We start from the raw sequence: 23,120 nt of genomic DNA, 5'->3' as shown, positions 1-23,120 counted from the left end.
GAACCTGGAAGACTGTAGGGTCATTTGACTGTTAGAGAAGAGTTTGTAGAATTGACTAATCATGTTTATTTAATTTTAAAATCCATTGTTGTGACACAAGGAGGGTAGACTGTTGGTTATTTTCAGATTCCCCTGAAATAGCTGCTGGCTTTGTGTAAGAAGGATATGAAAGTTATAAGTGAAGTTGTTTCATTAGATTATGTTTACAGTAGTGTTGTGCACATTTCATTATATATGTCACAAGCATTTGAAATAATATGGGCGCAGAATTCCGTATAGTACTTGTTAGTTAGATAGATAGATAGATTTATTAATCATCAACAGGCTATTCCCAGTTATAGATGGTGTCCTACACCTATAATCTATTTCCGATAACTAACTTACTGTATTTACAAATAATCATGAACTATAATGTTTAAAAAAATAACATCTTACAGTGCTACATAGAAATCTATTATTTTGCCATATGTAATAGTGCCTTTCTATTTGTCTTTATATCATAACAGAAGCAATCCACAGATTCCCCAACCCTGTTCAGTGTCCGCAGTGACTGTATTAACCATGAACTCCTGTGGTGTTAATTTCTACACTTGGTTTCATTAAAGATGACTCTGTGCCTGGTGTTTCATGCCAGAACATGAAGTGGTATTACTGTAGTGGCAGGAGCCCCGGACAGTCTATTGTATTTATTATGCATTTTATTGCAAACATTCTGTTAGCATAAAGATGTCATCTGAATTCTAGAGTCCCTGTAACTCACCCACTTCATAAATTTTACCTGCACTTTCTCTAGTGAGTCCATTAAATATTGTTGGGATGGTATCCAGATCTTGGAACCATATTCCAACCCTGACCTAATATAGGAAGTATATAGAGATTTCAGGGTTTGAACAGAAAGAAAATCCCTATAATTTCTCTTAAGAAAACCCCAAAACCTAAGAGGTTTCCTTGTTATAAAATATATATGGTCCTGGAAAGAGAGGACATTTGCATTGCTTAATATGATACCTAAATCATGGATCTTATCTACACGGTTTAAATATATGCCATTGAAAGCGTAATTATACTCAACTGGGGATTTCTTACGAGTGAAACACTTTGAAACATTGACCTGCAACATCCACTTCTTACATCACTCATACACAGGGCATCTGATTCCAAAGGTTCGCAGTCTTTTTGAGACTCTATTACCGTAAATATTTTTAAATCATCTCTGTACAAGAGACACTTGCTCGACTGAAATGAATAGAAGGGAGCCTAGAATTGAACCTTGTGGAACATCTGATGTTGGGTGGTACGGAAAAGATAGAAATTCCTGAATCTTTAGCGTTGCCATATGGCAACGTTAGGCGTTTATAGTCTGTAAAATTGCTGTGGTTGTCAGATCATGTTACTTTTAGAAGCACTGGATATCCTATCGACTGAAGATCTCGATGGCGATTTATTTTTGTGGAACCTCTCAATGTAAGTGTACTTACAGACGAGGGCTCCTGGTGATGAATGTGATGGCAAGCTTATTGATAATCTCAGGTATGGACAGTTATGTGCCAGTGCTAAAATGAAGCTTGTAAATAAAGAATTGGGATCAGTTACATTAGCAAAGGTGCGTTGCCAGTGGACAAAGTTCCTTTTTTGTCTACTGATGCAATATCTATTTTAATTCCCAAAACTGCAAAAGAGGGGATAACTGATAGAGAAAAGAATAAATCAATTTACAAATAAAGATGGACCGAAGGGGCTGATTTCAGTATAAAGCGACTGTTGACATTTCCGGAGCCTAATTATAGCAAGTGCAAATCCATGACTGTTGTTGAAATTTTTGAATTGTTTGCATATAACCAGCTGATCAAATGTTTAGTTCAAGAGACCTAAAAGTATGCAATGTTTTTAAAATGTATGGACACAAATAACTTCTGACGAAATTTATTGTTTTATCGCCATACTTGTCATTTCTGTATACAATAAGTTCCCTTCCAAACGGTATTATTGGGACATGCAGAATGATATGAAGACAGTAAAAGACTGTCATTCTCTATCTCTGTGCCTAACATGCAAGTATTGAGGGTCTGTCTCTGAAAATATTGACCACTGTAGTTATTATTTATTATGTAACTATATCTGAAATTCTTTGGTTCTTTGTTTTCTTATTTTCAGTTTTATTCTATTGTTCCAGTGAGTGTTCTGTTTTTTTTACAGGCAACAGACTATACATACAGTAGTCTCTGTACTGCAAACAAATATTTTCTTTTTATTTTATTTTTTAGCTGTGATGTGAATAAAAACTGATATTCCATATTCTTCCAATAAATAATGCTAAGATTTTTCAAAATTGTTATTGTACGACAAACAAAAAAACACTTTGTAACCTAAATTATTCTTCCAAAACTGATTGTTAAAAAAGAGGTAGTACAAGAGGCTAGCGTTGCCATGTAGCAACAACAAATATCGTATGACTTAATGGTTCCAAAATTCTGAAACTTGTTTCATTAGGTTATTTTGGTCTCAAACATGCAGTAAAACACAACAAATAAATTAATCTCAGAAAAAAGTTAATTCTGGTCATAATGGGTTAAGGGACACAGGTATTAGTAATTATGACAGTAGAAAAATTGAAATAAACATTGGGCACCAGGAAGGGAGACTTCAAAATAAATTAAAAACAACTTTAATATGGTATTCGGTGTACTAACAGCAGTCTGGCTAATAACTTTGAGACAGATTTGGATCTTTCCTTTGCTCAGTATGGAGCCAGTTTAGATCTTCGTGGAAACTGGAAGATGTCATCCTTTGTTTTTGTAGTATAGAACTAAACGACTGTGCTGGCTGACCACTGTTTGTCATTGCCGAAGGATGATAGAAAATTATGTCAAGATGGAGTTCATAAAGTTTTGTGATTATGTGTGGAAGCGAGTCATATATAGAAGGCTGGTCTCTTCTGGCAGTAGCATTGACAGATTACAAAAGTTATCAGTGTGTGTGTGTCTGTCGATGAGAAATAATGAAACAAAGTGTTACAAATTTATCAACATCTTTTGATATTTTTGCAGTTTTGCTGTGATAGCAGCTGGTTGTGCTAGCTGCCCCAAAATTAAGTGTGAGCGACCTGGCTGTGATGCTTATTTCTGCTATCACTGTAAGGCTGAGTGGCATCCCAATCAAACCTGTGATGCAGCAAGAGCACAACGTTCACCCAACGTACGGTCTTCTTCGGTTAGTTTCAGCCAGGACTCTCAGCATCGTAAGTATATTGTTCTGTGGATAGTAACACATTTACGAATAGTAACTTATATAATATTCGGTTTTGAAATCAACATGCGGATGATGTGGGAAAAGTGTTATCAACTCTTTTTTAGAATTCCAGGATTAGTGATTTTTTTTTTTGAGCTGTTTTTTCAGTGTTCAATTCAGAGAAATGCTGGTGTCAAAATTCTGGAAATAGTGAAATTATGTTTTGTTGTATTGAATTTTAGTTAAACTGAGCAAATACTGTGTTTTGAAAAAAGATATTAAGTAATGATGTGGTTCATTTGTCAGTTGATAGTATAAGAGGCTTGTCAGTAATCTTGGTTTTTGTATTGATTGCTATGTAACTTAACCTGTGTGACAGTGTTGTCTGTATCATTTCACAATGACTTCTTGTTGAAAGTTAATGGTGAGACTTACTCATTATCAAGAATATTAGTTTGTGTAACCCAAGAATGTTCTGACTGCAGTGAAAAATTTAGTTGCCCAGATTTAGTTTTATGTCTTGAGTTTTCTATTTTGTGTTGGTGACTATGCTTTGTTTGTGTTCATTAATCTGGTAGTGACAGGAGATTGAGGCATTATACTGTTTTGTTTTGTCATTCTTTACTTATTTGTCATCTTTTCACTATCTCGTGAGTATGTTAGTATTGCGTATCGACAAATTTCGCATAGGCACAGAAGTTTGTAAGTTTCCTTGTGGACACTATTTTCATGAACAAAATTTATTTAATGCACATAAAGACATTCAGTATTTAAATAATATAAGGATCTTTCACTAGTAGTTAATAAAGATATACAGTGTATCCTTTCTAATACGGACACTGTTGGTACAAAAAAAAAAAAAAAACTTGTCTGTATCTGGGAGGTGTCCACTAATGGGAGGGGATACTGACACAAGCAAAATTTATCCCTCATAATTCATTTTACGAGATAACTTAGTATGTAGATTTATTGAATGTAATGTTAACAGTTGCAAAACCTTTAATTGGAGTTAGTTTGAATTACTACTTTGTATTGTACCTACCAACTTTCACTATTTTATGACATATTTCCCTTAAAAAACTAGTCTCGGCTGGTTTATCGAGAACATTTCACATTTTGTCTTCTCCAGAATGATCTGCAGTAGTTGTATTAGTTGAAGGCTTTCAGCACAACTGTGACAAAAAGCCAATGTCTTCAATCGTTCCACCATTTGATAAACAAGAGCATATTGGAGTTGTAAACTGGAGTTGTCACATTTACCATCTTCTTCGTCACTGTCAGTATACTCGCCAACTTTCAGTTCTGTTGCTTTCACAACCTTCGCCATTTCAATAATATGCAACAAACTTTCCTCAAACCGTACACTCCTGTCAGTCAGGGTGTATTCACTGGCGTCAGTATTTTCAAACAATGCCTTGTTCTAAAGACCCTGGATTAAATCTTGTAGTAGTTGTTTTTCCTTTTGATATTTCAACTTCTCTTTGGTCCTGTTACAGCAAAATTCTGCCTTGAAGAAATGGTTCCAAATCGCATTCTTTATCACAGTTTTCCCAAGCCAAATCAATCCATCCCACTGCATTCAGTTTGGCAGTAGCGGCGATTGGGGGGGGGGTGAGGGGGGCACTCGTTCCCCCTCCCCACTTTCTGGAGAAAATATTACATTTTTATTTATTTTAGCTGGCTGAAACTAGAAATTATTTGAAACAAAGCAATTTTTACAAGCTCTGTTATCTTATCAGCTAATACTTACCTTTATTTTCTGTAATTATTAACAAAATTATTAGCGGAAATACACACAAAATACCGTTCGTCTCGACTAACCGATTTCTATAGCGCCACAACAAGTAGTGGAGACTTAACATGTGTTGTGATGAAGGATAGCAGGGGTATATTGTTTTGCCAAAGTCATGGACAATGAGGTATGGTTCACCCCGCTTTTCGCGTGCATTCGTCAGTCTGGCAGTCTTTAGTGTGCATTAATTTTTTTAGTGTGTAGTCATCATCATCATCATCATCATCATCATCATCATTTTTTTGCTCCAGCAAGCCAGGTGCGGTTGTGTATGAGCTGCCTCCAGTTTGTTCTATCCATCAACAGATGCTGCTCATATATGCAGCACCAGTTCACATCTCTAATTTCAAGGTCCTTCATTATCTGTTTTTCCCAAACATCACAAGGTCTTCCTCTTGGTCGCTTCCCAGGAACATTGTGGTCAAAGTATGTTCGAGGAATCCTGTGAGGGTTCATTCGTTTCATGTGACCATACCATTGCAATCTCTTCACTTTTAGAGTCTCCAGCAATCTTCTTTCCAATCCAAGCTGTTGTCGGATATCCACATTCCTTATTTTCACCATTTTTGTTTTTTGTAGACAAGAATGGAGGAACTTCATTTCTGTTGCCTGAAGACGACTCTTTGTTGGTCCAGTAAGTGTTGCTGCTTCCAGGCTATATGTCACTATAGGTAATAGGTATATTTTGTACAAGCTGATCTTGAAAAGTATTTGACGTACAGCGTGATAGAATTTGGAAGCTTTCTGTATTCTGTTACTAATCTCTTAATGTATGGTATTGTCTGATGACAGAACACTACCTAAATACTGGAAGTTGTCTACAATATCCATCTCCTCACCTCCAATTCTTAGATGAACATTTAGAGAGTTTTTACTCATCACCAAGCCAACTCTCTTCGCTTTGCTGATTTTTAGATGTAAGGTTGTAAAAGCTTAATGCCAGAGATCTAGTCTAATTTGTACTTCTGCTTCTGTCTCACCCCATACCATTACATCATCAGCAAAAACCAGGGCATTAGTTGTTGGATCCTTTCTCTTAACCGCTTTTAAAACTTCATCCATTATGATTATGAAGAGAAGTGGTGAAAGACAACTTCCTTGCTGGACTCCACTCTTCATTTCAAACCAACCTGACCTTCCATCCTGGACCTGGACACAACACGTGGTTTCATCATATAATCGTTGTACTCGTGCTATGATGTCATCGGGCACTTTCTTATGTCTCAAACATTCCCATATACACCTGCATGGTACATGGTCATATGCTTTCTCGATGTCCAGAAAAACATTTATAAGTGTTTTACCTTTCTCCCAATACTTCTCATAGAGCATTCTGGTGGCAAAAATGAGGTCTATAGTTGATCTATGAGGTCTAAATCCATGTTGTTCCTCCTCAAGTGTAGGTTCAACATATTTTCTAATCCTGCTCTCAAGGATGGATTCGTAGAGTTTGAAGCCATGTGACAGCAGAGTTATACATCTGTAGTTGGTACATTTCTTTCTATCACCTTTTTTTCAACAATGGAATGATGACTCCTTGCTTCCAGTCATTGGGTATTACATTCTCTTTCCAGATTCTATTTAGTACCCTGTACATCCACTGTTGTCCTACCTCTCCTAGTGCTTTGATCATCTCATCACTTAATTCATCTGATCCAGTTGATGTGTTGTTTTTCAGCTGAGATATCGCTGTCTCTACTTCCAACCATGTCAGACTAGTGGTATTTGTGCTGCCAAAATCATAAGGTTCGTCATCTAATGGAGTGACATTTTCATAACAGTTCAGCAAAGTTTCAAAGTGCTTTTCGAACTCCTGTAATATTTTGGTCTTATCCCTTGTCACTTCACCATTAGGAAGTTCTACAGATTGGATAGATTCATTTTGAGTTCTTCTATTCTTAACAGTACTGTATAACAGTTTTTTATTTCCATCCTGTATTATTTTGGTAGCCAGATCTTCCTTGCATTTCTGCTTTTCAGCTACAACCTAATGTTTGACCTGAAATTTTTTCTTTCTGTAAAGTGACAGCTTCTCCTCTATTTTATGTGATCACCCCCCATTCTTGCATGGTTTCTGTCATTGATAGCCTTTTTAATATCATCATTCCACCAGGCAGTTTCTTTAGGTTTTCTTATTTGACTCTGTCGTCCACATACTGTACTTTTTCTGCTGTACCAACCACAACCTTCTTTAGAGTATCCCATTCTTCATCTACCAGTTTCAGTTCTTCTCTTGGCAACAACCTGCGGACACCTTCCCTGAATTCTTCCTTTACACTTGGCTCGGTTAGTTGCCAAGTTTTTATTTTTGGGACTCTTTTGTTACAGACTTTGGGAGGTCTTTCCTCTGCAATAACTGCAACCAACAGTCTATGGTCTCCACCAAGGTCTTCACTTGGAATGACCTTAACATCATTGACATTTTTCCATATATTTTGATATATCAGAATATAATCTATTACTGTAGCTATTTTATCATCCCAGCTATATCTTGTGATTTTATGCTAGTCCCTTTTCTTGAACCAAGTGTTACTCACTATCAGGTTGTTTCTCATGCACAGATCTAGCATATATTCTCCCTCTTCATTCTGTTTCCCATTCCATTAGGGCCCAGTATGGATTCATATCCTGTTCATTGTGAGCCAACTTGTGAATTACAATCACCCATTACAATTAGATTGTCATACTCAGTGTGCTCTTCCAAGTTATTAAGGAAGTTGGCCTTTTCCTCTTTTGAGGATCCTACCTGTGGAGCATAGACTAGGATCACATTGTACTTTTTCCCTCCTAAGTTCACAGATAACTTAATTATCCTTTCACTAATAAACTCAACTTCACTACAAGCATTTATGTCTTTATGTATTAAAAATCCTACTCCATTCTTAGACTCTACTTCATTTGCAGACCAGTAGAGACTAGTCCAATTTGATATTCGTTTTCCCAGTTTTCTTCCACTTTGTTTCACTCAGGCCCATGATCAGAAGTTTCATCCTTTCCATGAGGTCGACCAGCTCTTCAGTTTTGTTTGTCAATGTCAATGTTCCCACTCTGATACTTTGTCTTTGTTTGGTTTGGGTAGCTGGTGTAACATCGGGCTGTAAACCGTCATTCGCGCTAAACTGATGTTGTCGTCGTGAATTCCTACATCCGAGGCTCGTGTTATTCTTGAAAGCAACTTCTTCTGTAATCCCTCTGTTGACCTGCTGAGCCTAACACAGATGGAGATTTTCTTTCAGTGTTTTCTCCCTTAGCCTTCGGTGTCCAGTCACCTCAACCTACAAGGCAGCAGGTTGTACTCATATTAAACCTGAATAGAGGGCTGCCTCTTCCGCCATCTCCACCGTACCAAAGTCCACCTTCTCCGCTGTAGAAGTCGTTGAGCTCTTCACTTGTGACCCTGAGCTGGGACCCTTACCAGATGTTACACACCGGGCCAGTGTGCTCTGGGACTCTCATAGGGAGGGGCGCCACTCCCTGGGTAGGACTGCCTCCGAAAAAGGTCCCTACCTGTGTAGTCACATACTAAATTATTTTAATTCTATAATCACACTGTACTCCTTTTTAATTGTAATACATGTGTAATATTGTTCCTTTGATGAAAGTTTTATTGTACAGTATTGAATCAAAATCTCAAAAAACTAATATTACTGCACTTAAGTTGGTAAACTGTGAACCATTGGGTGAGTTGGCCTTGCGGTGAGGAGCACGCAGCTTTGAGCTTGCATCCGTTGAGACAGTGGGTTCGAATCCCATTGTCGGCAGCCCTGAAGTTGATTTTCCGTGGTTTCTCATTTTCACACCAGGCAAATGCTGGGGCTGTACCTTAATTAACGCCATGGCCGCTTCCTTCCAACTCCTAGCCCTTTGCTATCCCATCATCGCCATAAGAACTATCTGTGTCGGTGTGATGTAAAGCCATTAGAAAAAAAAAAAAACCTGTAACTTTATCTCTCTGTCGAAGAGTATTAAAAAAAATCTTAACATTTTGTAGCTTTTCTTTTTCAATATTGATTTATCCGCTATATCACACAAATCCGGGTAATGTTTGTTGTCTGTATATTTTTTGCCCCTGCACTTTTAATTCCCAATCGCTGCTACTGCAGTTTGGTGACAGATTCGGTGAGATCAGAGGCAGAAGATTCAGTGTCAAGGTTTGCTGTGAGCTGTTTCACAAGTCTGTATTGGCTTTTGATAATGTGACTAATGCCCTTGATCAAGAGGTTGACTGACAGAAGAAGTGTTTGAAGAAAAGAACAGTAACTGGACACTTTTCAAGTTTAATTCAGAATGGCATGTGGCATTATGTAGGAAAAGTAAAAGTTTCCAGTTTTGATTCTTCATTTTCTTATTGAAAGAAAGTAGCCAGTTGGTCGTAATTTCTTGCATCATCCAAGCTTTTCTGTTAGTTCTCCATTCTTCTGGTAACTTCCTTATACCCTGTCCTTTAAAACGGTGAGGGTTTGATGCCTTTTCAGTCCATATTTGAGCAGAGTGGTACAGTCAGTCACTCTTTAGAAAGATGTTGTCTGCTACATTTTCTCCCCTGAAACTTGAAAGTTTCTTCGGGAGGAGCATGAAAAAATAGACCAGTTTTGTCCGCATTACAAACGTCTTCCTCAAAACCTGCAATAATGGATGACACTTTCTCTTTCCACCTTTCATATTTTTTTGTTTTGTTTTGGCAGGCAACATAAGCAGATTTTCTACACCACACAGCTTTGTAGCTAATGTTGTGCCTGACTCAAAATTTTTCCAGCCAACTATTCAAAGCTTTAAAGTCTGTAGCCAAGTTCTTTTGCTAGTTCGTTAGCTTTTCCTTAAATAATAGGACTGGAGATGGGAATGACTTTACTTCTTGCAGCTGAAAACCACTCGAACAGAACTTCATCTATTGCAAGTCTGGCTAAATGGTTAGCATGCTGGTCTTTGGTCCAAGGGGTCCTGGGTTTGATTTCTGACTGGGTTTGGGACTTTCATTTCATTAATTTCCTCTAGCTTGGGGGCTGAGTGTACAATTTTCAGCATTAGAATTTGGCACAGGTCGCCTATACGGTGTCAGCTCAAAAGACCTGCGCCACCACCACCGCCACCGCCGCCGCCACCAGTGCCGCCGCCACCACCACCACCACCACCACTTGCAAAATCTTGAGTTTTACGAAAAAAAATTTCGATCGCCATCACCATTCTTGCACCACCCCATCATCTTTTTGCCAGAGAATTGAATTTGTGTCTTTCCCACACTGAATTTATCTGCAAGTACGCATACATTGCGCTTGTTTTTTCTGTGCATTAAATAACTTCAATCTTTTCTTGAATTGTTAGATTTGTTAAATTGTTAAAATGAATTTTGTTACTTGTAATTGTTAAACGTTTCCTTTTAGATGTGTTAGCTATGTACTGTACTGAAAGAAGGAGACTACACAGAATTACAGGGCCATTTTATCATCTCACCTCGATACTCCACTGTCAGCGCTAAGCGTGGACTTCCCTGTGTTGGAATGAAGAGTAACAGATTTGACACACCTTCAAATCAACATTATTACCACTGTAATTGCTGAGACTCAGCAAGCTGGTGATATTCCTGATGCGAGTGAGAATAACAATAATGACAGCAACATTGCATCGGGGAGTAATTAAAATTACTTAATAATAATAGACTTTCAACAATTAAAATACATTTTACCCTTACCAGAGTAAGGTCCTTTTATAGGACCAGAGCCCTTCCTGGGAGTGTCACTCCGAAGCGTGAAACTGGTAATATCCCAGTGGACAAACCAGTCTCACTTAGACATTTGGAAGAGGTTAACTATAGCAAGGCAGGCACGTGAACTTATCAAAGGGCCTAGCCAAAGTTATAAAAAGGTCCTGATAAATTTGAATAGGACCAGAATGCGAATGGTAGTTGGACTGTTGACAGGCCACAATACCTTACAGAGACACCTACACATCATGAAAATCAGTCAGGATCCGATGTGTAGAAGATGCGGTAGGGAGGAGGAGACCTCCGCGCATGTGTTATGTCAGTGTGAGGCTCTTGCAAGCACTAGACATCGATACCTTGGCTCACATTTCGTGAGCCTGGAAGACATCAGGAATGCCAACATCCGGACACTGGTATCCTTTATAGGAGCACTAGGTCTGGACTAGGCAAACCCGTTTAAGGGACACAAAGGGTCTTCACAGACCTACGTGTGGAGCCCTGCGAAGGCAGGGTTCACCCATTCTTTATCTATCTATCTATCTTACCAGAGTAGTTGTCCGCCTCTGTAGCATAACGGTTAGCACTATTAGCTGCCGTCCTCGGTGGGCCGGGTTTGATTGCTGGTACTGCCAGAAATTTAAGAATGGCAGGAGGGCTGGTATGTGATTGAAATGGTACATGCAGCTCACCTCCATTGGGGATGTGCCTGAAAAGAGCTGCATCAGGTCAGGATGAAGAGGTGAGGCTAATACTAGTGTCTAAAACAATAAAAACACATTGTACAAGTAGTTGCAGTAGAGTACAGTACAGTAGAAACATAACACTCTACGATATACTCTACATGCACAAACGATAACACATTAAAAATTCACGTTATAAAACTGAAAGTAAAAGTTTCAAACACATTTATTAAAAACCACAATTCCAATACTTTACAGTCTTTAAGTTTAAAATACAAATGTTACATAGATGTTAAAATGGGACATGTTTCGCTTAAGCTTTGTAAGCATCTTCAGCCACACTTAATCTAAAGCTAAGTCAGGGTCCTAATACAAAGATTATTCCATGAAAGAGACACAACACTTCTACACTGATGCTTCAAGCGCCTTTTGACCTTATTACACAACTACTTGGAGTCAATAACTCTACTGTAATTCTATGTACCTGATTCTCATTCAACAACGTTCAAAGATTTTTCGATATTTTAGTCTTGGTCTTCTGGATGGTGGATCTAAGAAATTTCATCTCTGATGCTTGCAGTCTTGATGAATCTCTTTTATGAGGGTGCACGCTTCAATACCATAGGTCAATATTGGTATGAAATAGCTGTTAAACATCATCAGTTTGGCCAGTTTTGGAATCATGTGTCATCCCATAAAAATGTTCTTACTTATTGGTAGAATTCTGATCCCTTTTGCACTCTCTTTGTAATTCCGTTTCTGACCAAATTATCACTGGAGATTACACTTCCAAGGTAAGGAAAACTATCCACACACTCTAGCTGGTGGTCTCCTAGTTTTACACTTTCTGGACGCCCTTCTCTGTTTACTGCCATCACCACTGTCTTCGTCTCGCTGATGTTATTCCTGGAACTCGGATTTCCATACGTTGAGTCTGGTCTGTACTTCCTTTTCTGTTTCACCCCAAATCATGATATCATCAGCAAAGGCCACTGCATTCAGTTCTAACTTTTCCTTGACGTTCTTTAGTATATTGTCCGTAACAGTGATGAACAGTAGTGGGGACAGCGCACTTCCTTGTTGAACTCCACTCTTGGTCTCAAACCACGATGATCGACCTTTCCCAATTTGTACACAGGTAGTACAGTCTTTGTACAACATCTGAATTTTCCTTACCAGTCCTTCAGGCACATTTCTTTTCCTCAGGGACTTCCAGATCTTATCTCTTATAACACTATCATAGGCCTTTTCTATATCCAGGAATACAATGACCAGGTTCTTGCCTTTCTCCCAATACTTTTCCATCAGCATGTGGGTGCTAAAAATGAGATATATTGTTGGATCTGTTACTTCTGAATCCATACTGCTCCTCCTGTAACTGTGGTTCAATGATGGTTCTCAATCTTCTTTCTATGATCTTCTCTAGAATTTTTAGCCCATGAGACAGCAGTGTTATTCCTCTATAGTTCGTGGGTTTCTGCTTCTGCCTTTCTTAAACAGGGGAATTATAACGCCCTTGCTTCAATTTGCAGATATTTTGTTGTCTGTTGATATGGTATTTAGTACTCTGTGCAGCCATTGTATACCCTGGATGCCTGCTGCCTTTATCATATCCGCATTCACTTCATCTGCACCTGAAGATTTTCCTTTAGGCATAGATTTTAAGGCTGTCTCAGTTTCTGTCCAGGTGATGGGAGGTTCCTCATTGTAGGCTTGAATTTCCGGATCTGTATTTTGTTTTTGAACTGGTCTATTCAGTAGGTGGTCGAAATGGTTCTTCAGGACTTCTCTCATGTCACTTTCTGTCCTAACCAAATTTCCATTAAGTGCCTTTATGGTATTCATTGGTTTTACTTCTGATAACACTATACAGTAGTTTCTTATTGCTTCTGCTGTCTTCCTCCAGTTTCTGAGTGAATAAATTCAACACCTTGGTCTTTTCTTCTGTAACAGTTCTTTTAACGTTCAGTTTCTTGTTTCAGTATAATTGTTCGAGGTTTCTGATCTTTGCATCGTCTCTAGTAAGATCCGGTTTATTTTTCTCCTGATCCCTTTCTTTCCGCAAGAGATTTCTTTCCCTGATTGCTGCTCTCACTCTTTCATTCCACCATGGTGTTTCCTTCTTCCTTGTTTTCATACTTGTCTTTCCACAAATTTCAGTTGCTTCCTTAACCAATGTGTCCCTTAGTCTGGTCCATTCTGCCTCTCCATTTTCCCTTACATCTCCTGGTAACAGGGTTTTAATCCAGTTCTGATACTCAATTCTCTTATCTGTTTTCTGGAGTTCCCATATTTTGATTTTTGGCATTTTCCTGTTCTGTACTTTTGCCACATAGAAGTTTCTCAGGTCTGCTACTAATAGATGGTGCTCACTGTCAAGGCTCTCGCTGGGTATTACTCTGACATCTGTTACCATACTGCTCCTTTCTTCATCTGAGATGATGTAATCAATTACAGTCTTCTGTAGCCCATACCAACTGTATCGTGTTATGGCTCTGTCTCTTCTTGAATCAACTATTTTTCACCACCAACCCATTCCTCATACAGAAATCAAGGAGATGCTCGCCTTCTATATTTCTTCCACCATATCCATGAGGTCCCATTACATTCTCATATCCTGTTCTGTCTGTCCCAATCTGTGCATTCAGATCTCCTATAATGATTACACTCTCTTTACTAATAACTTTTTCCGAATCATGAAGAAACTGGTTCTTATCCTCTTGACAACATCCAGTTTACGGTGCATACACCTGTACCAAAGTTAGTTTTTCTTTCCCTAAATGCACAGTCACCTTTATTATTCTCTCACTAACATACTGAATGTCAGCGACTCCTTCTAGATCTTTACTCATGATGAAACCAACACCATTCCTCATCTCTTTGACATTTCCATGCCAATACATTGTATCAATTGGTAACTTTGCCAAAGACATGTGTCTGCTGCATATAGTTATTGGGATGTTGTGGGTTCGGGTCCCACTGGTGTCCGGTTGGCCATTTTTGTTCTGTACTCAACATATCTTCAACACATGCTATATGTACGGAACATAACCTAATAGGTTGAAAGTTTATTTCAATTACAATGCGGTTGTGAAAATTCAATATTAATTTTTCTTAAATGTTTTCCTGTAGAAAACTAGCCAACAGATCGCAACAGCATACAAACATGTTTCAAGTAAATTAAGATTTTTTTTGATGCAGCACTGAGAGCACAAGATCCCTCAACCCCATTGCAATACAGCTCTTGGAGGGCCTTGGCCTACCAAGCGACCGCTGCTCACCCCGAAGGCCTGCAGATTACGAGGTGTCGTTTGGTCAGCACAAAGAATCCTCTCAGCCATTATTCTTGGCTTTTGAGACCGGGGCCGCTATCTCACCATCAGATTAGCTCCTCAATTCTAATCATGTAGGCTGAGTGGACCTTGAACCAGTCCTCAGGTCCATGTAAAAATCCCTGACCTGGCCGGGAATTGAACCCGGGGCCTCCGGGTAAGGGGCAGGCACGCTACCCCTACACCACGGGGCCGGCATGAGCACAACATTCAAATCAGGTTAAATCAACCACAGCACTAATGGACCACTTAGCGTGAATTGAGTGAACTTTTCTGCAGCAGTAAAGCAGTTAAGAAACAACAAAATTATCACTTAGTCTGTGTACAGTTAGTTTCTCCTTAGACCTTATAGGTATATGAAATAGCCCAGACAATTCCTTTTACACTATAAATAATGAAACAGGTGTACTGAAAGGCCATTTAATGTTTGAAATTATTTGTAATTCAGTGTATTTAGACCTTAACAAAAATATTATTTCACGAAAAGGAAAACTGTCCCCAAATATATGTAACCGTTAATAAAGATCAATGATATGTAAGCTTTCATGGGCAAGTTATTGTGTTCTTTTGGATATTAGGCCATGTCTACACTGTGAATACGTTGATGCTTCAGCTACTCTGCAGGAGCTTTTTATCAAAATGGAATGACATGAAGCATGTGGGTAGCTGAACTTTTATAGCAGTGAGAAGGATCGGTGGTAGCAGTAGTTGTCTTGTCTCTTCCTGAAATTGGTTTTATCGCGACTTGCCCAGTGTGACCTATCGTGTGTCATATTGTGGCAAGCGATTACTGCCAAACTCTGCTTTCTGATAGAGATCGAAAGGCTTCTTGATTATCCTCCACAATCTGAGACACATGAGAGAATAGTACATTATGCAACAAGCCTACAATGACAATAATTAAGACATGAGTATGTCCATATGAGTGTTTTAATTACCATTATAGGCGAGTTGCATATGACTGTTTATGGTCGATGATAATTATAACTCTATTTTTTAAATATTCATAAATTTCTGTGAGATGTCGCTTGACAGTTGAGTTTACTGAACATAGTGCATGCGCTAGGTTATTGATTTTCCGTGAGTGGATCAGAGACCTTGACAGTGTCGTATGTTTGCAAAGCTTTGATAGAGGGTTATCATAACCTAGCTTTATTTCAAATACAAGTTATTTATTTTACAGTTGGTGAAGTGAATTTGCGAGAATGTGCCATGTGGTTGTGGAATATTGGAAGTAGAAGGTGCATTGATGTTAATATGTGTGTCCAACATGTTTGATTTTGGAAACAAGTGCGAAGCTAGTGCGTTGAGCGCAGGTGCGATGCTATCCTTACCTAATTGGTCAAACAGTTGTATCGTAATGAAAATCTAAACTCTGGTGGAGAACCTGTATCATAATGAAACCTGAACTATAATGAGCCTCATTAAGATTCAGTTTTCTGGCATATAATATTTATATTTTGGCATTGTTGAGCATAAAAAATTTCTTCTTAGTAAGGTTTTAAAGCACCACAACATCAAGACTGCCTCTACAAAACCACAAGAAAATATTTCAACAATTGCATTCAACCAGAGATCCTTGGGGCCCTCTCTCCTGCATAGGTATAAACTGTATCCCCTGTTCGTGTAAAAAGGTTTGTGTTGAGACCTCTAAATGCAGCATTAATGTTAGACTGAAGGAACATAAGCATCCAACTAGAAAAATATGTAGTGGTGAAGCATACTCGATCCTTTCTTGATCATGAAATACATTTGACGTAACCACATGTCTAGCTACCAACTGCCAGTATCATGCATGTCTCTACCAAGAAGCTGTTACGATTAATTATTATTAATAATGTTATTGGTCTTCTTCTTTTCCTTAAGATGCCATCTCCATATGGAGGTTTGTGATCCACATAGCCAGCTCTGATCTTTGCATTGTACTGAGCCATTACTGTGTGAATTTATAGGAATATCCTTGAGGATCTTTAATACAGTGGTTTCCTGTTGCCTTCTCCATTCTAATGCCATTGACCAAAATGTGATTTCTCTGCCTTTAGGGACAATTTCTTGTCCCCAGGACAATAGAGTGCCCTAACCAATACCTGCTCATCCACTCTCAGGAAGACTGTTGGCACTTGGTATAGGAGATCTCCTTATACTGGGAGATATTTCCAAGGTACAGGTTTTGGAGATGCTAAGATGCTGAATTTTGTCCCACAGTTCTTCTTGTACCTGCTGCTAAATATGCCACCATCAGGTGATTCATAAACAGTTTCAACAAGGCTGAATGTCCTAAAAGATTGTAAATTTTCAGAAGATTAGTGACCTTTGAAGTTAATTTTATAATTTAATTCAGTGACTTTTTAGATAATAAATGAAGGAAATTTTCTTTTTGCATGCTTGTAATGACAAAAGAAACTTAGTTGCGCACATCATGATTCTGCTTCACCCAGCTTCTTGACTAAAACGTCAGTGTTGTGGCCTTTGTTCAAACAGTCTTGGGTTCAGCTGCTGACTAGGTTGGAAATTTTAGCCGCATTTAATTAATTCCATGAGCTCGAGTCTTGGTCCCCCTGTCAATACATAACTCTCCATATACACACAACACACCATACTAGTAACCACCACAAAAAATCAATAGTGAAGACACCCCTTCTCATAATTGTAAAACAGGGCCAAGTTCACATTTGCATTACAGTGTGCACCTGAACTACCATGGTGTGGGAAAAGCAACAGAAGAATAATTATTATGCCTCATCATTTTTACAAATTTTTTCATTCTTTGTAATTTGCTTATAGCACAATAAAAATTATATTTTGTGCCTTTTAATACTATTATTGATTATGTCTTTGCAGGAGATGACATCAAGCCTTGTCCGCGATGCCAGGTGCTCATTGTCAAGATGGATGATGGCTCCTGTAATCATATGACCTGTGCTGTATGTGGGGCTGAGTTTTGTTGGCTCTGTATGAAAGAGATTAGTGATCTTCATTATCTCAGGTAAGGTTTTTTTTTCCTTTCTCTCTCATTCAATCAATCAGTCATCAATGATCTGCATTTAGGGCTGTCGCCTGGGTGGCAGATTCCCTATCAGTTATTTACCTAACCTTTCCTAACACGTTTTTGAAGAACATGAAAATTGATCAAACATTTCCCTTGATAAATAATTCCAATCCCTTATTCCTCATCCTCTAAATGAATATTTGCCCCAATTTATCCTCATAAATTCCAAATTTATCTTCATATTATGATCTTTCCTGCTTTTAAAAAGTCATTTCAAGTTTATTCGTCTACTAATGTCTTTCCACGATATCTCTCTACTGACAGCTCAGAACATAGTGCTTAGTCGAGCAGCTCATCTGCTTTCTCCAAAGTCTTTCCAACCCAAAGTTTGCAACATTTTCGTACCTCTACTCTCTTGTCGGAAATCACCAAGAACAATCATACTGGTTTCCTTTGGATCTTTTCCAGTGTTCGTATCAAATAGTCCTGGTGAGTGTCCCATATGCTGGAACTATACTCTGTAATTGTTATCTTACCAGAGACTTGCATGCCCTTTTCTTTACATCCTTAGTTTTACAATCTCTAAATACCCTCATAACCATATGAAAAGATTTGCAACCTTTATTTACAATCACGTTTATGCAATGACCCTAAGGAAGACCTTCCCTTATAGAAGTCTGTTGTAGCAAGAATTCATAATGGCAAAATATTTACTCGCTATAGCAGATTGTCGTAAGATATTTGAGAAAGTATTGGTAGGAAGATTGAGGAAGAAGCTAGAAGGAGAAATGGAAGAAGAACAGTATGGTTTTAGGAAAGACAGATCAACGTTTGACCTGATCTTTACATTAAGACATATGATGGAGAAAATATGGGAGTTTGGAAAAGACATTGTGATGACATTTGACATTGAGAAAGCTTATGACAGTGTGCCCAGACAGTTGGTATGGGACACATTAAGGGAAAAAACAAGTTAAGAGAGTGGAAGTGTAAATGATGAAAGCTATGTACAAACATTGTGTTAGTAGTGTGAAGACTAGTATGGGAAAAACAAAATTATTTAAAGTTGAAACTGGTCTCCGACAGGGAAGTGTACTATCCACCATACTGTTCAGCATAGTCATGGATGAAATTCATAAGAACATTAAGCAGAGATTGAGAAGACAGGCAACAAAAGCCATGTTGTTTGCAGATTATATAGTGATATGGGGGTGAGGATGAAACGGAAGTGCAAAAACAAGTAGATGTATGGAATCAAGAGATAGAAAAATTTGGGATGAAAGTATGCACAGAGAAAAGTAAAACAATAGTGATGACATGGGAAGGAAGGAAGGAAAAAGAGGAAAGATAAAACTGAATGGTAAAATTCTGGAAATGGTTAGGTTTCAAGTACTTGGGAAGTGTGATCACAGAATATGATGATGATGATGATGATGATGATGCTTGATGTTTAAAGGGGCCTAACATCTGAGGTCATCAGCCCCCACAGAAGATGGAAAGATAACCAAGAAAATTGGGAAAAGAATACAACAAGCAAACAGCTTCTACCAGAGTGCAAGGGATATTTTGTGGAACCAAGATGTTCCGAAGAAATGTAAGAAAGTATTATATTCAACCTATTATGAACCCATACTAACCTATGCAGTTCGATTGTGGACTACAACAAAAAGAGAGGAGAGTAGAATACAGGCAGTGGAGATAAAATTCCTAAGAGGTATCAAGGGCAAGACCAGAAAGGATAGAATTAGAAATGAACAGATAAGGAAAAGGACAGGAAGCTTGAAACTTCAAGACAGAATAGAAACAGCAAAGCTAAAATGGTATGGGCATATGATGAGAAGGGGAGTAGAGAGAGTGCCAAAGATGTTAACAGGAAAGAGACCATGAGGAATCTCACAACATGAAATACTAAGGTAGAGCGTATAGCACGACCAGGGATTGTACCAAGAAAACAAAAATAATAGGTACCATATCACTTACCGTGCAATCCCAATGGTAGGTCGTCGCAATTTGTAGAAGCAACAGGGCCAAGAGGCCAGGCGAATCAATAAAACAAATTAAATTAGCTAAAGGCTGGAATAATAACTACTGAATAAATTTGAAAGAAAAGAAAACTTTAATTAACAAAATCTTCAAAAGAAAAATAACCGACCTCTCAAACTACAATTGATTTAAAATTTAAATGTTGCAACTGGATCAATTAAAAGGGAAAATTAACTGAAAATTAAACCATCAAGGTCGATGCATTAATTAAAGAGAATCAAATGACAATTAAAATCTATAAATTCACAGTTACACTCTTGAAGATGAAAACTTCTCCAATGACAATCTCGGTCATACCCTACCAACCCATATTACTTCAGTAATCTTCAAGAAATAATCCAAATGAAGGTACATGATCCGCAAGAAGGATTAACTAAGAGAACATTACATCAGAGACCGAAACTTAAATCACTTGAATATCACCAAACAGCAACCGGTCCACCACTAGGCGGCAAAATCAAGACCATTACAGCACCCGGTTCTAGCCGTCAATAATCAACTCAGATCCTCGGCTGTCACAGGCAACAGGACAACGCCCACGCACGTGTACATTCTATTACATCGGCAGTAACAAAACACAGTCACCATAATTCAAAATGGCTACACCAGTACCGAGTTAACCACAGAAAGGTTTTCATCTTAACAAAATTCCAACATTACCTAACACCCTCGAATAGGTTTGAAAAATTTAGTAATTAAATAATTATTATTATTATTTAAAGGGAAATAAGAAAAATGAATTAGGTTGCACCGATACTACATACATATTTACCATAGTGAGGAGCTCCCCAAATATAAAATCTTGTTTCATGCGCATGAAACCTTAAGTAACAGAACCAAAAGTTAAAATTAATATCATAGTTACCATCGAACCTTGAAACCCCAAACCTAGATTGAATTTTACAAGGTCATAACAAGACCAGTAGGAAAAGTCCTTCACTTTAAATGCTCAAAACAAATGTCCGAAACATCAAATATTCCATTTCTCAGATATCATAGCCATAAATTTTCTCCATGTCTTCAAACGTCATTATTAGTAGTTTCTTCGGCGAGATCAACCCAGTTCAGAAGTACATATGAATCTACTTACGAGGTCGGATAGTTAGAAGTGAATAATCTTTTCAAAAGGAACAAACCAAACTTCGAGCCTAACGCTCAGGTGGAAATCCATTAACCCGGATCGAAATTCACTAACATCTTCTTTTCTTGAATAATTAACTTGTCGTTAAACCACAACCAAGAGCTTAGCTTCACAGCGTCTCTTCAATTCAGTCCCAAGAATTAAAAAAAACAAAAACGCTCAGACATCATTGTCGAGCACGGTGCCTCGCCAGGTAAACTTCACGTTTCGCAGACAGATCGCAGCACACACTAGCCACCTCGTGTTTCTATAACCAAGTCCACCGCAAGATGGCTCCCCATGCGCAAATCCGAGAAGGGACCATGGTATCTCGAACTCTTAATTCATGGACACGCACACCATAATATTAAACTATATAAATGGAATCCAATATATGTAGTTCTAAGGTAATGGAGTAATACAACTCCATTACAGGAAGACCCCGAACGAGGTGGACAGATTGAGTGTGGGAGTGCATAGAGAAGAGGGGAGGAAAAGCAGAAGATGTACTTTAAAAAGGAGAAGAGTGGTAGAGAGCAGGCAGGGATGGAGGTCCTTGATTCACAACCCGACCTGGGAGCTGGAAACGGGAAATGAAGATGATGAGCGGATTGTCGTTACATCCGATTTTTTGTAAATGTTGGGAAAAAACCCCACACATTAAAATTGGTATGTAGCGGCAGTAAGTTTTTTCAAAATTTGTGTTTTTGGAGATTTCCGTACTATGGCTTAATCATTAGTTATTTTTCTAATTACGAGACATCATGAACGTGTTTGCTCAATTTCATTCTGAAAAATTGTAGTAGTATCACTCCAGTGGCTTCTGTGGCAAACGTTCCAGTTTTCTTATTCAAACAGCATAACCTAACCTAACTTAATCTTATATGTATTATGAACACATAATTCAAGCGCCAGTGGAGTAATGATAACCATTTCAGTATAAATTTACTTGGGAATAGCCTTTCGGAAATTTCATCAGATGCGAGAAAATACAGTGAAACCTCGTTAGTGCATTCCTCATTAAGGCGATTTCTTGCTTAGCACATCGTAAATTTAAAGTCCCAATTCACATCGTATGAAATCTATTTAAAAATGCCTCACTAAACACGTCATAAATTTTCATTGTTACTGCTTAATATGATCACATTTTTCCCGGTCCTGAAAATGTTCTTTGTCATCCCTTGTGAAAGTAATGTGATTTCCAACACAGTCTAAGCCCACACCACAGGAGGCAGGTGAGGGAAAGTTGTGTGAAAACAGGAAATGGCCTTGAATTCCTGAAGTTTAGAGGGTAAATTACACCTTCAGGAAGCAAGCTGTTAGCCTCAGGAAAGTTCAGTTTAGACTACCTATGGATTAGGAACATAATCGTGTGAAGTTGCAGATGATTTGTCTTGTAGTAGCCCAGTTAGGATAGTAAAAAAAAGTCCTGAAATCGCTTACTAATGAAGACAAAATCCAGGAAGTAGACAGGCTTCTTTCAATGATGGCACGTATTTTGAAACTCTCGTTGGTTGAAACTTGCATCTTGGAGTTTCGACTTGAGTCGGTCGAAGTGTTGTCGCATTCAAGATGATGGTCAAAGTCATTCTCTCACACATGACAGAGTCTAACCTCCAAATAATTCGTGGTTGAAGAGTGTGACCAGAGCACATTGTTTAATAACCCACTTGTCCAAAATATAAGGCTTCAACTGACATTTGTTTTAGAAAGAGTGTGATCTGCAATAATGCATTGATACTTTTATGGACCCCAGTGTAGATGTTTTTATATTTGTTGTCTGGTGTTTTACATATTTTTGAATACACTGTAAACCCCAGTGGAAAAGGTTTACATATTTGTTCTCTCATCTTTATCACGTCTTTTAATACTCCCATCTCATCTTTAGAAACGGTACATAGCCTATATCTTTCACTGTACCTGTACATACTAGACGCATGTACGCATGTCGGGAAAAACATATCAAGTGTTTACATATCCGTGTTGGATAGTGTTTATTTGTGCATTCAATAGTATGTTTTCTCGCTTAACGTATTTTATTTCCTTGTCCCGTGCAGAGGGGCTTTACTGAATAAACTAACCTCCGACATCAGTCTTCCACAATGCGCTGTATTTTGAGGTGTATCACATTCTTACTTAATTTCAGTAAATAGCATTAAAATTAAGCGATCGTTTACTTGCGCCTTTATTTCTAACAAGTACTGCTATCGGCCATGTTATTTACACATTTCTTAT

General features: G+C 38.2%; 1 protein-coding gene across 7 annotated transcripts in view; it reads left to right on the top strand.

Annotated features, from left to right (window-relative positions):
* LOC136857783 (E3 ubiquitin-protein ligase RNF19B) overlaps nt 1-23,120 on the top strand; it is a 649,393-nt gene that overhangs the window by 460,721 nt on the left and 165,552 nt on the right. For all 7 annotated transcript variants that reach the window (XM_067136692.2, XM_067136693.2, XM_068225306.1 and 4 more), the window contains 2 exons: nt 3,048-3,238; nt 17,575-17,719. In XM_067136692.2, coding sequence (XP_066992793.2) covers nt 3,048-3,238; nt 17,575-17,719 — 336 coding nt within the window. The remainder of the gene's footprint in view (nt 1-3,047; nt 3,239-17,574; nt 17,720-23,120) is intronic.

This window comes from Anabrus simplex, chromosome 1, assembly GCF_040414725.1.
Source record: "Anabrus simplex isolate iqAnaSimp1 chromosome 1, ASM4041472v1, whole genome shotgun sequence".
Classification (NCBI taxonomy): Eukaryota; Metazoa; Arthropoda; class Insecta; order Orthoptera; family Tettigoniidae; genus Anabrus; species Anabrus simplex.
Note: the sequence above shows the minus strand (reverse complement) of the source record. Positions and strands in the feature narration are given on the sequence as shown.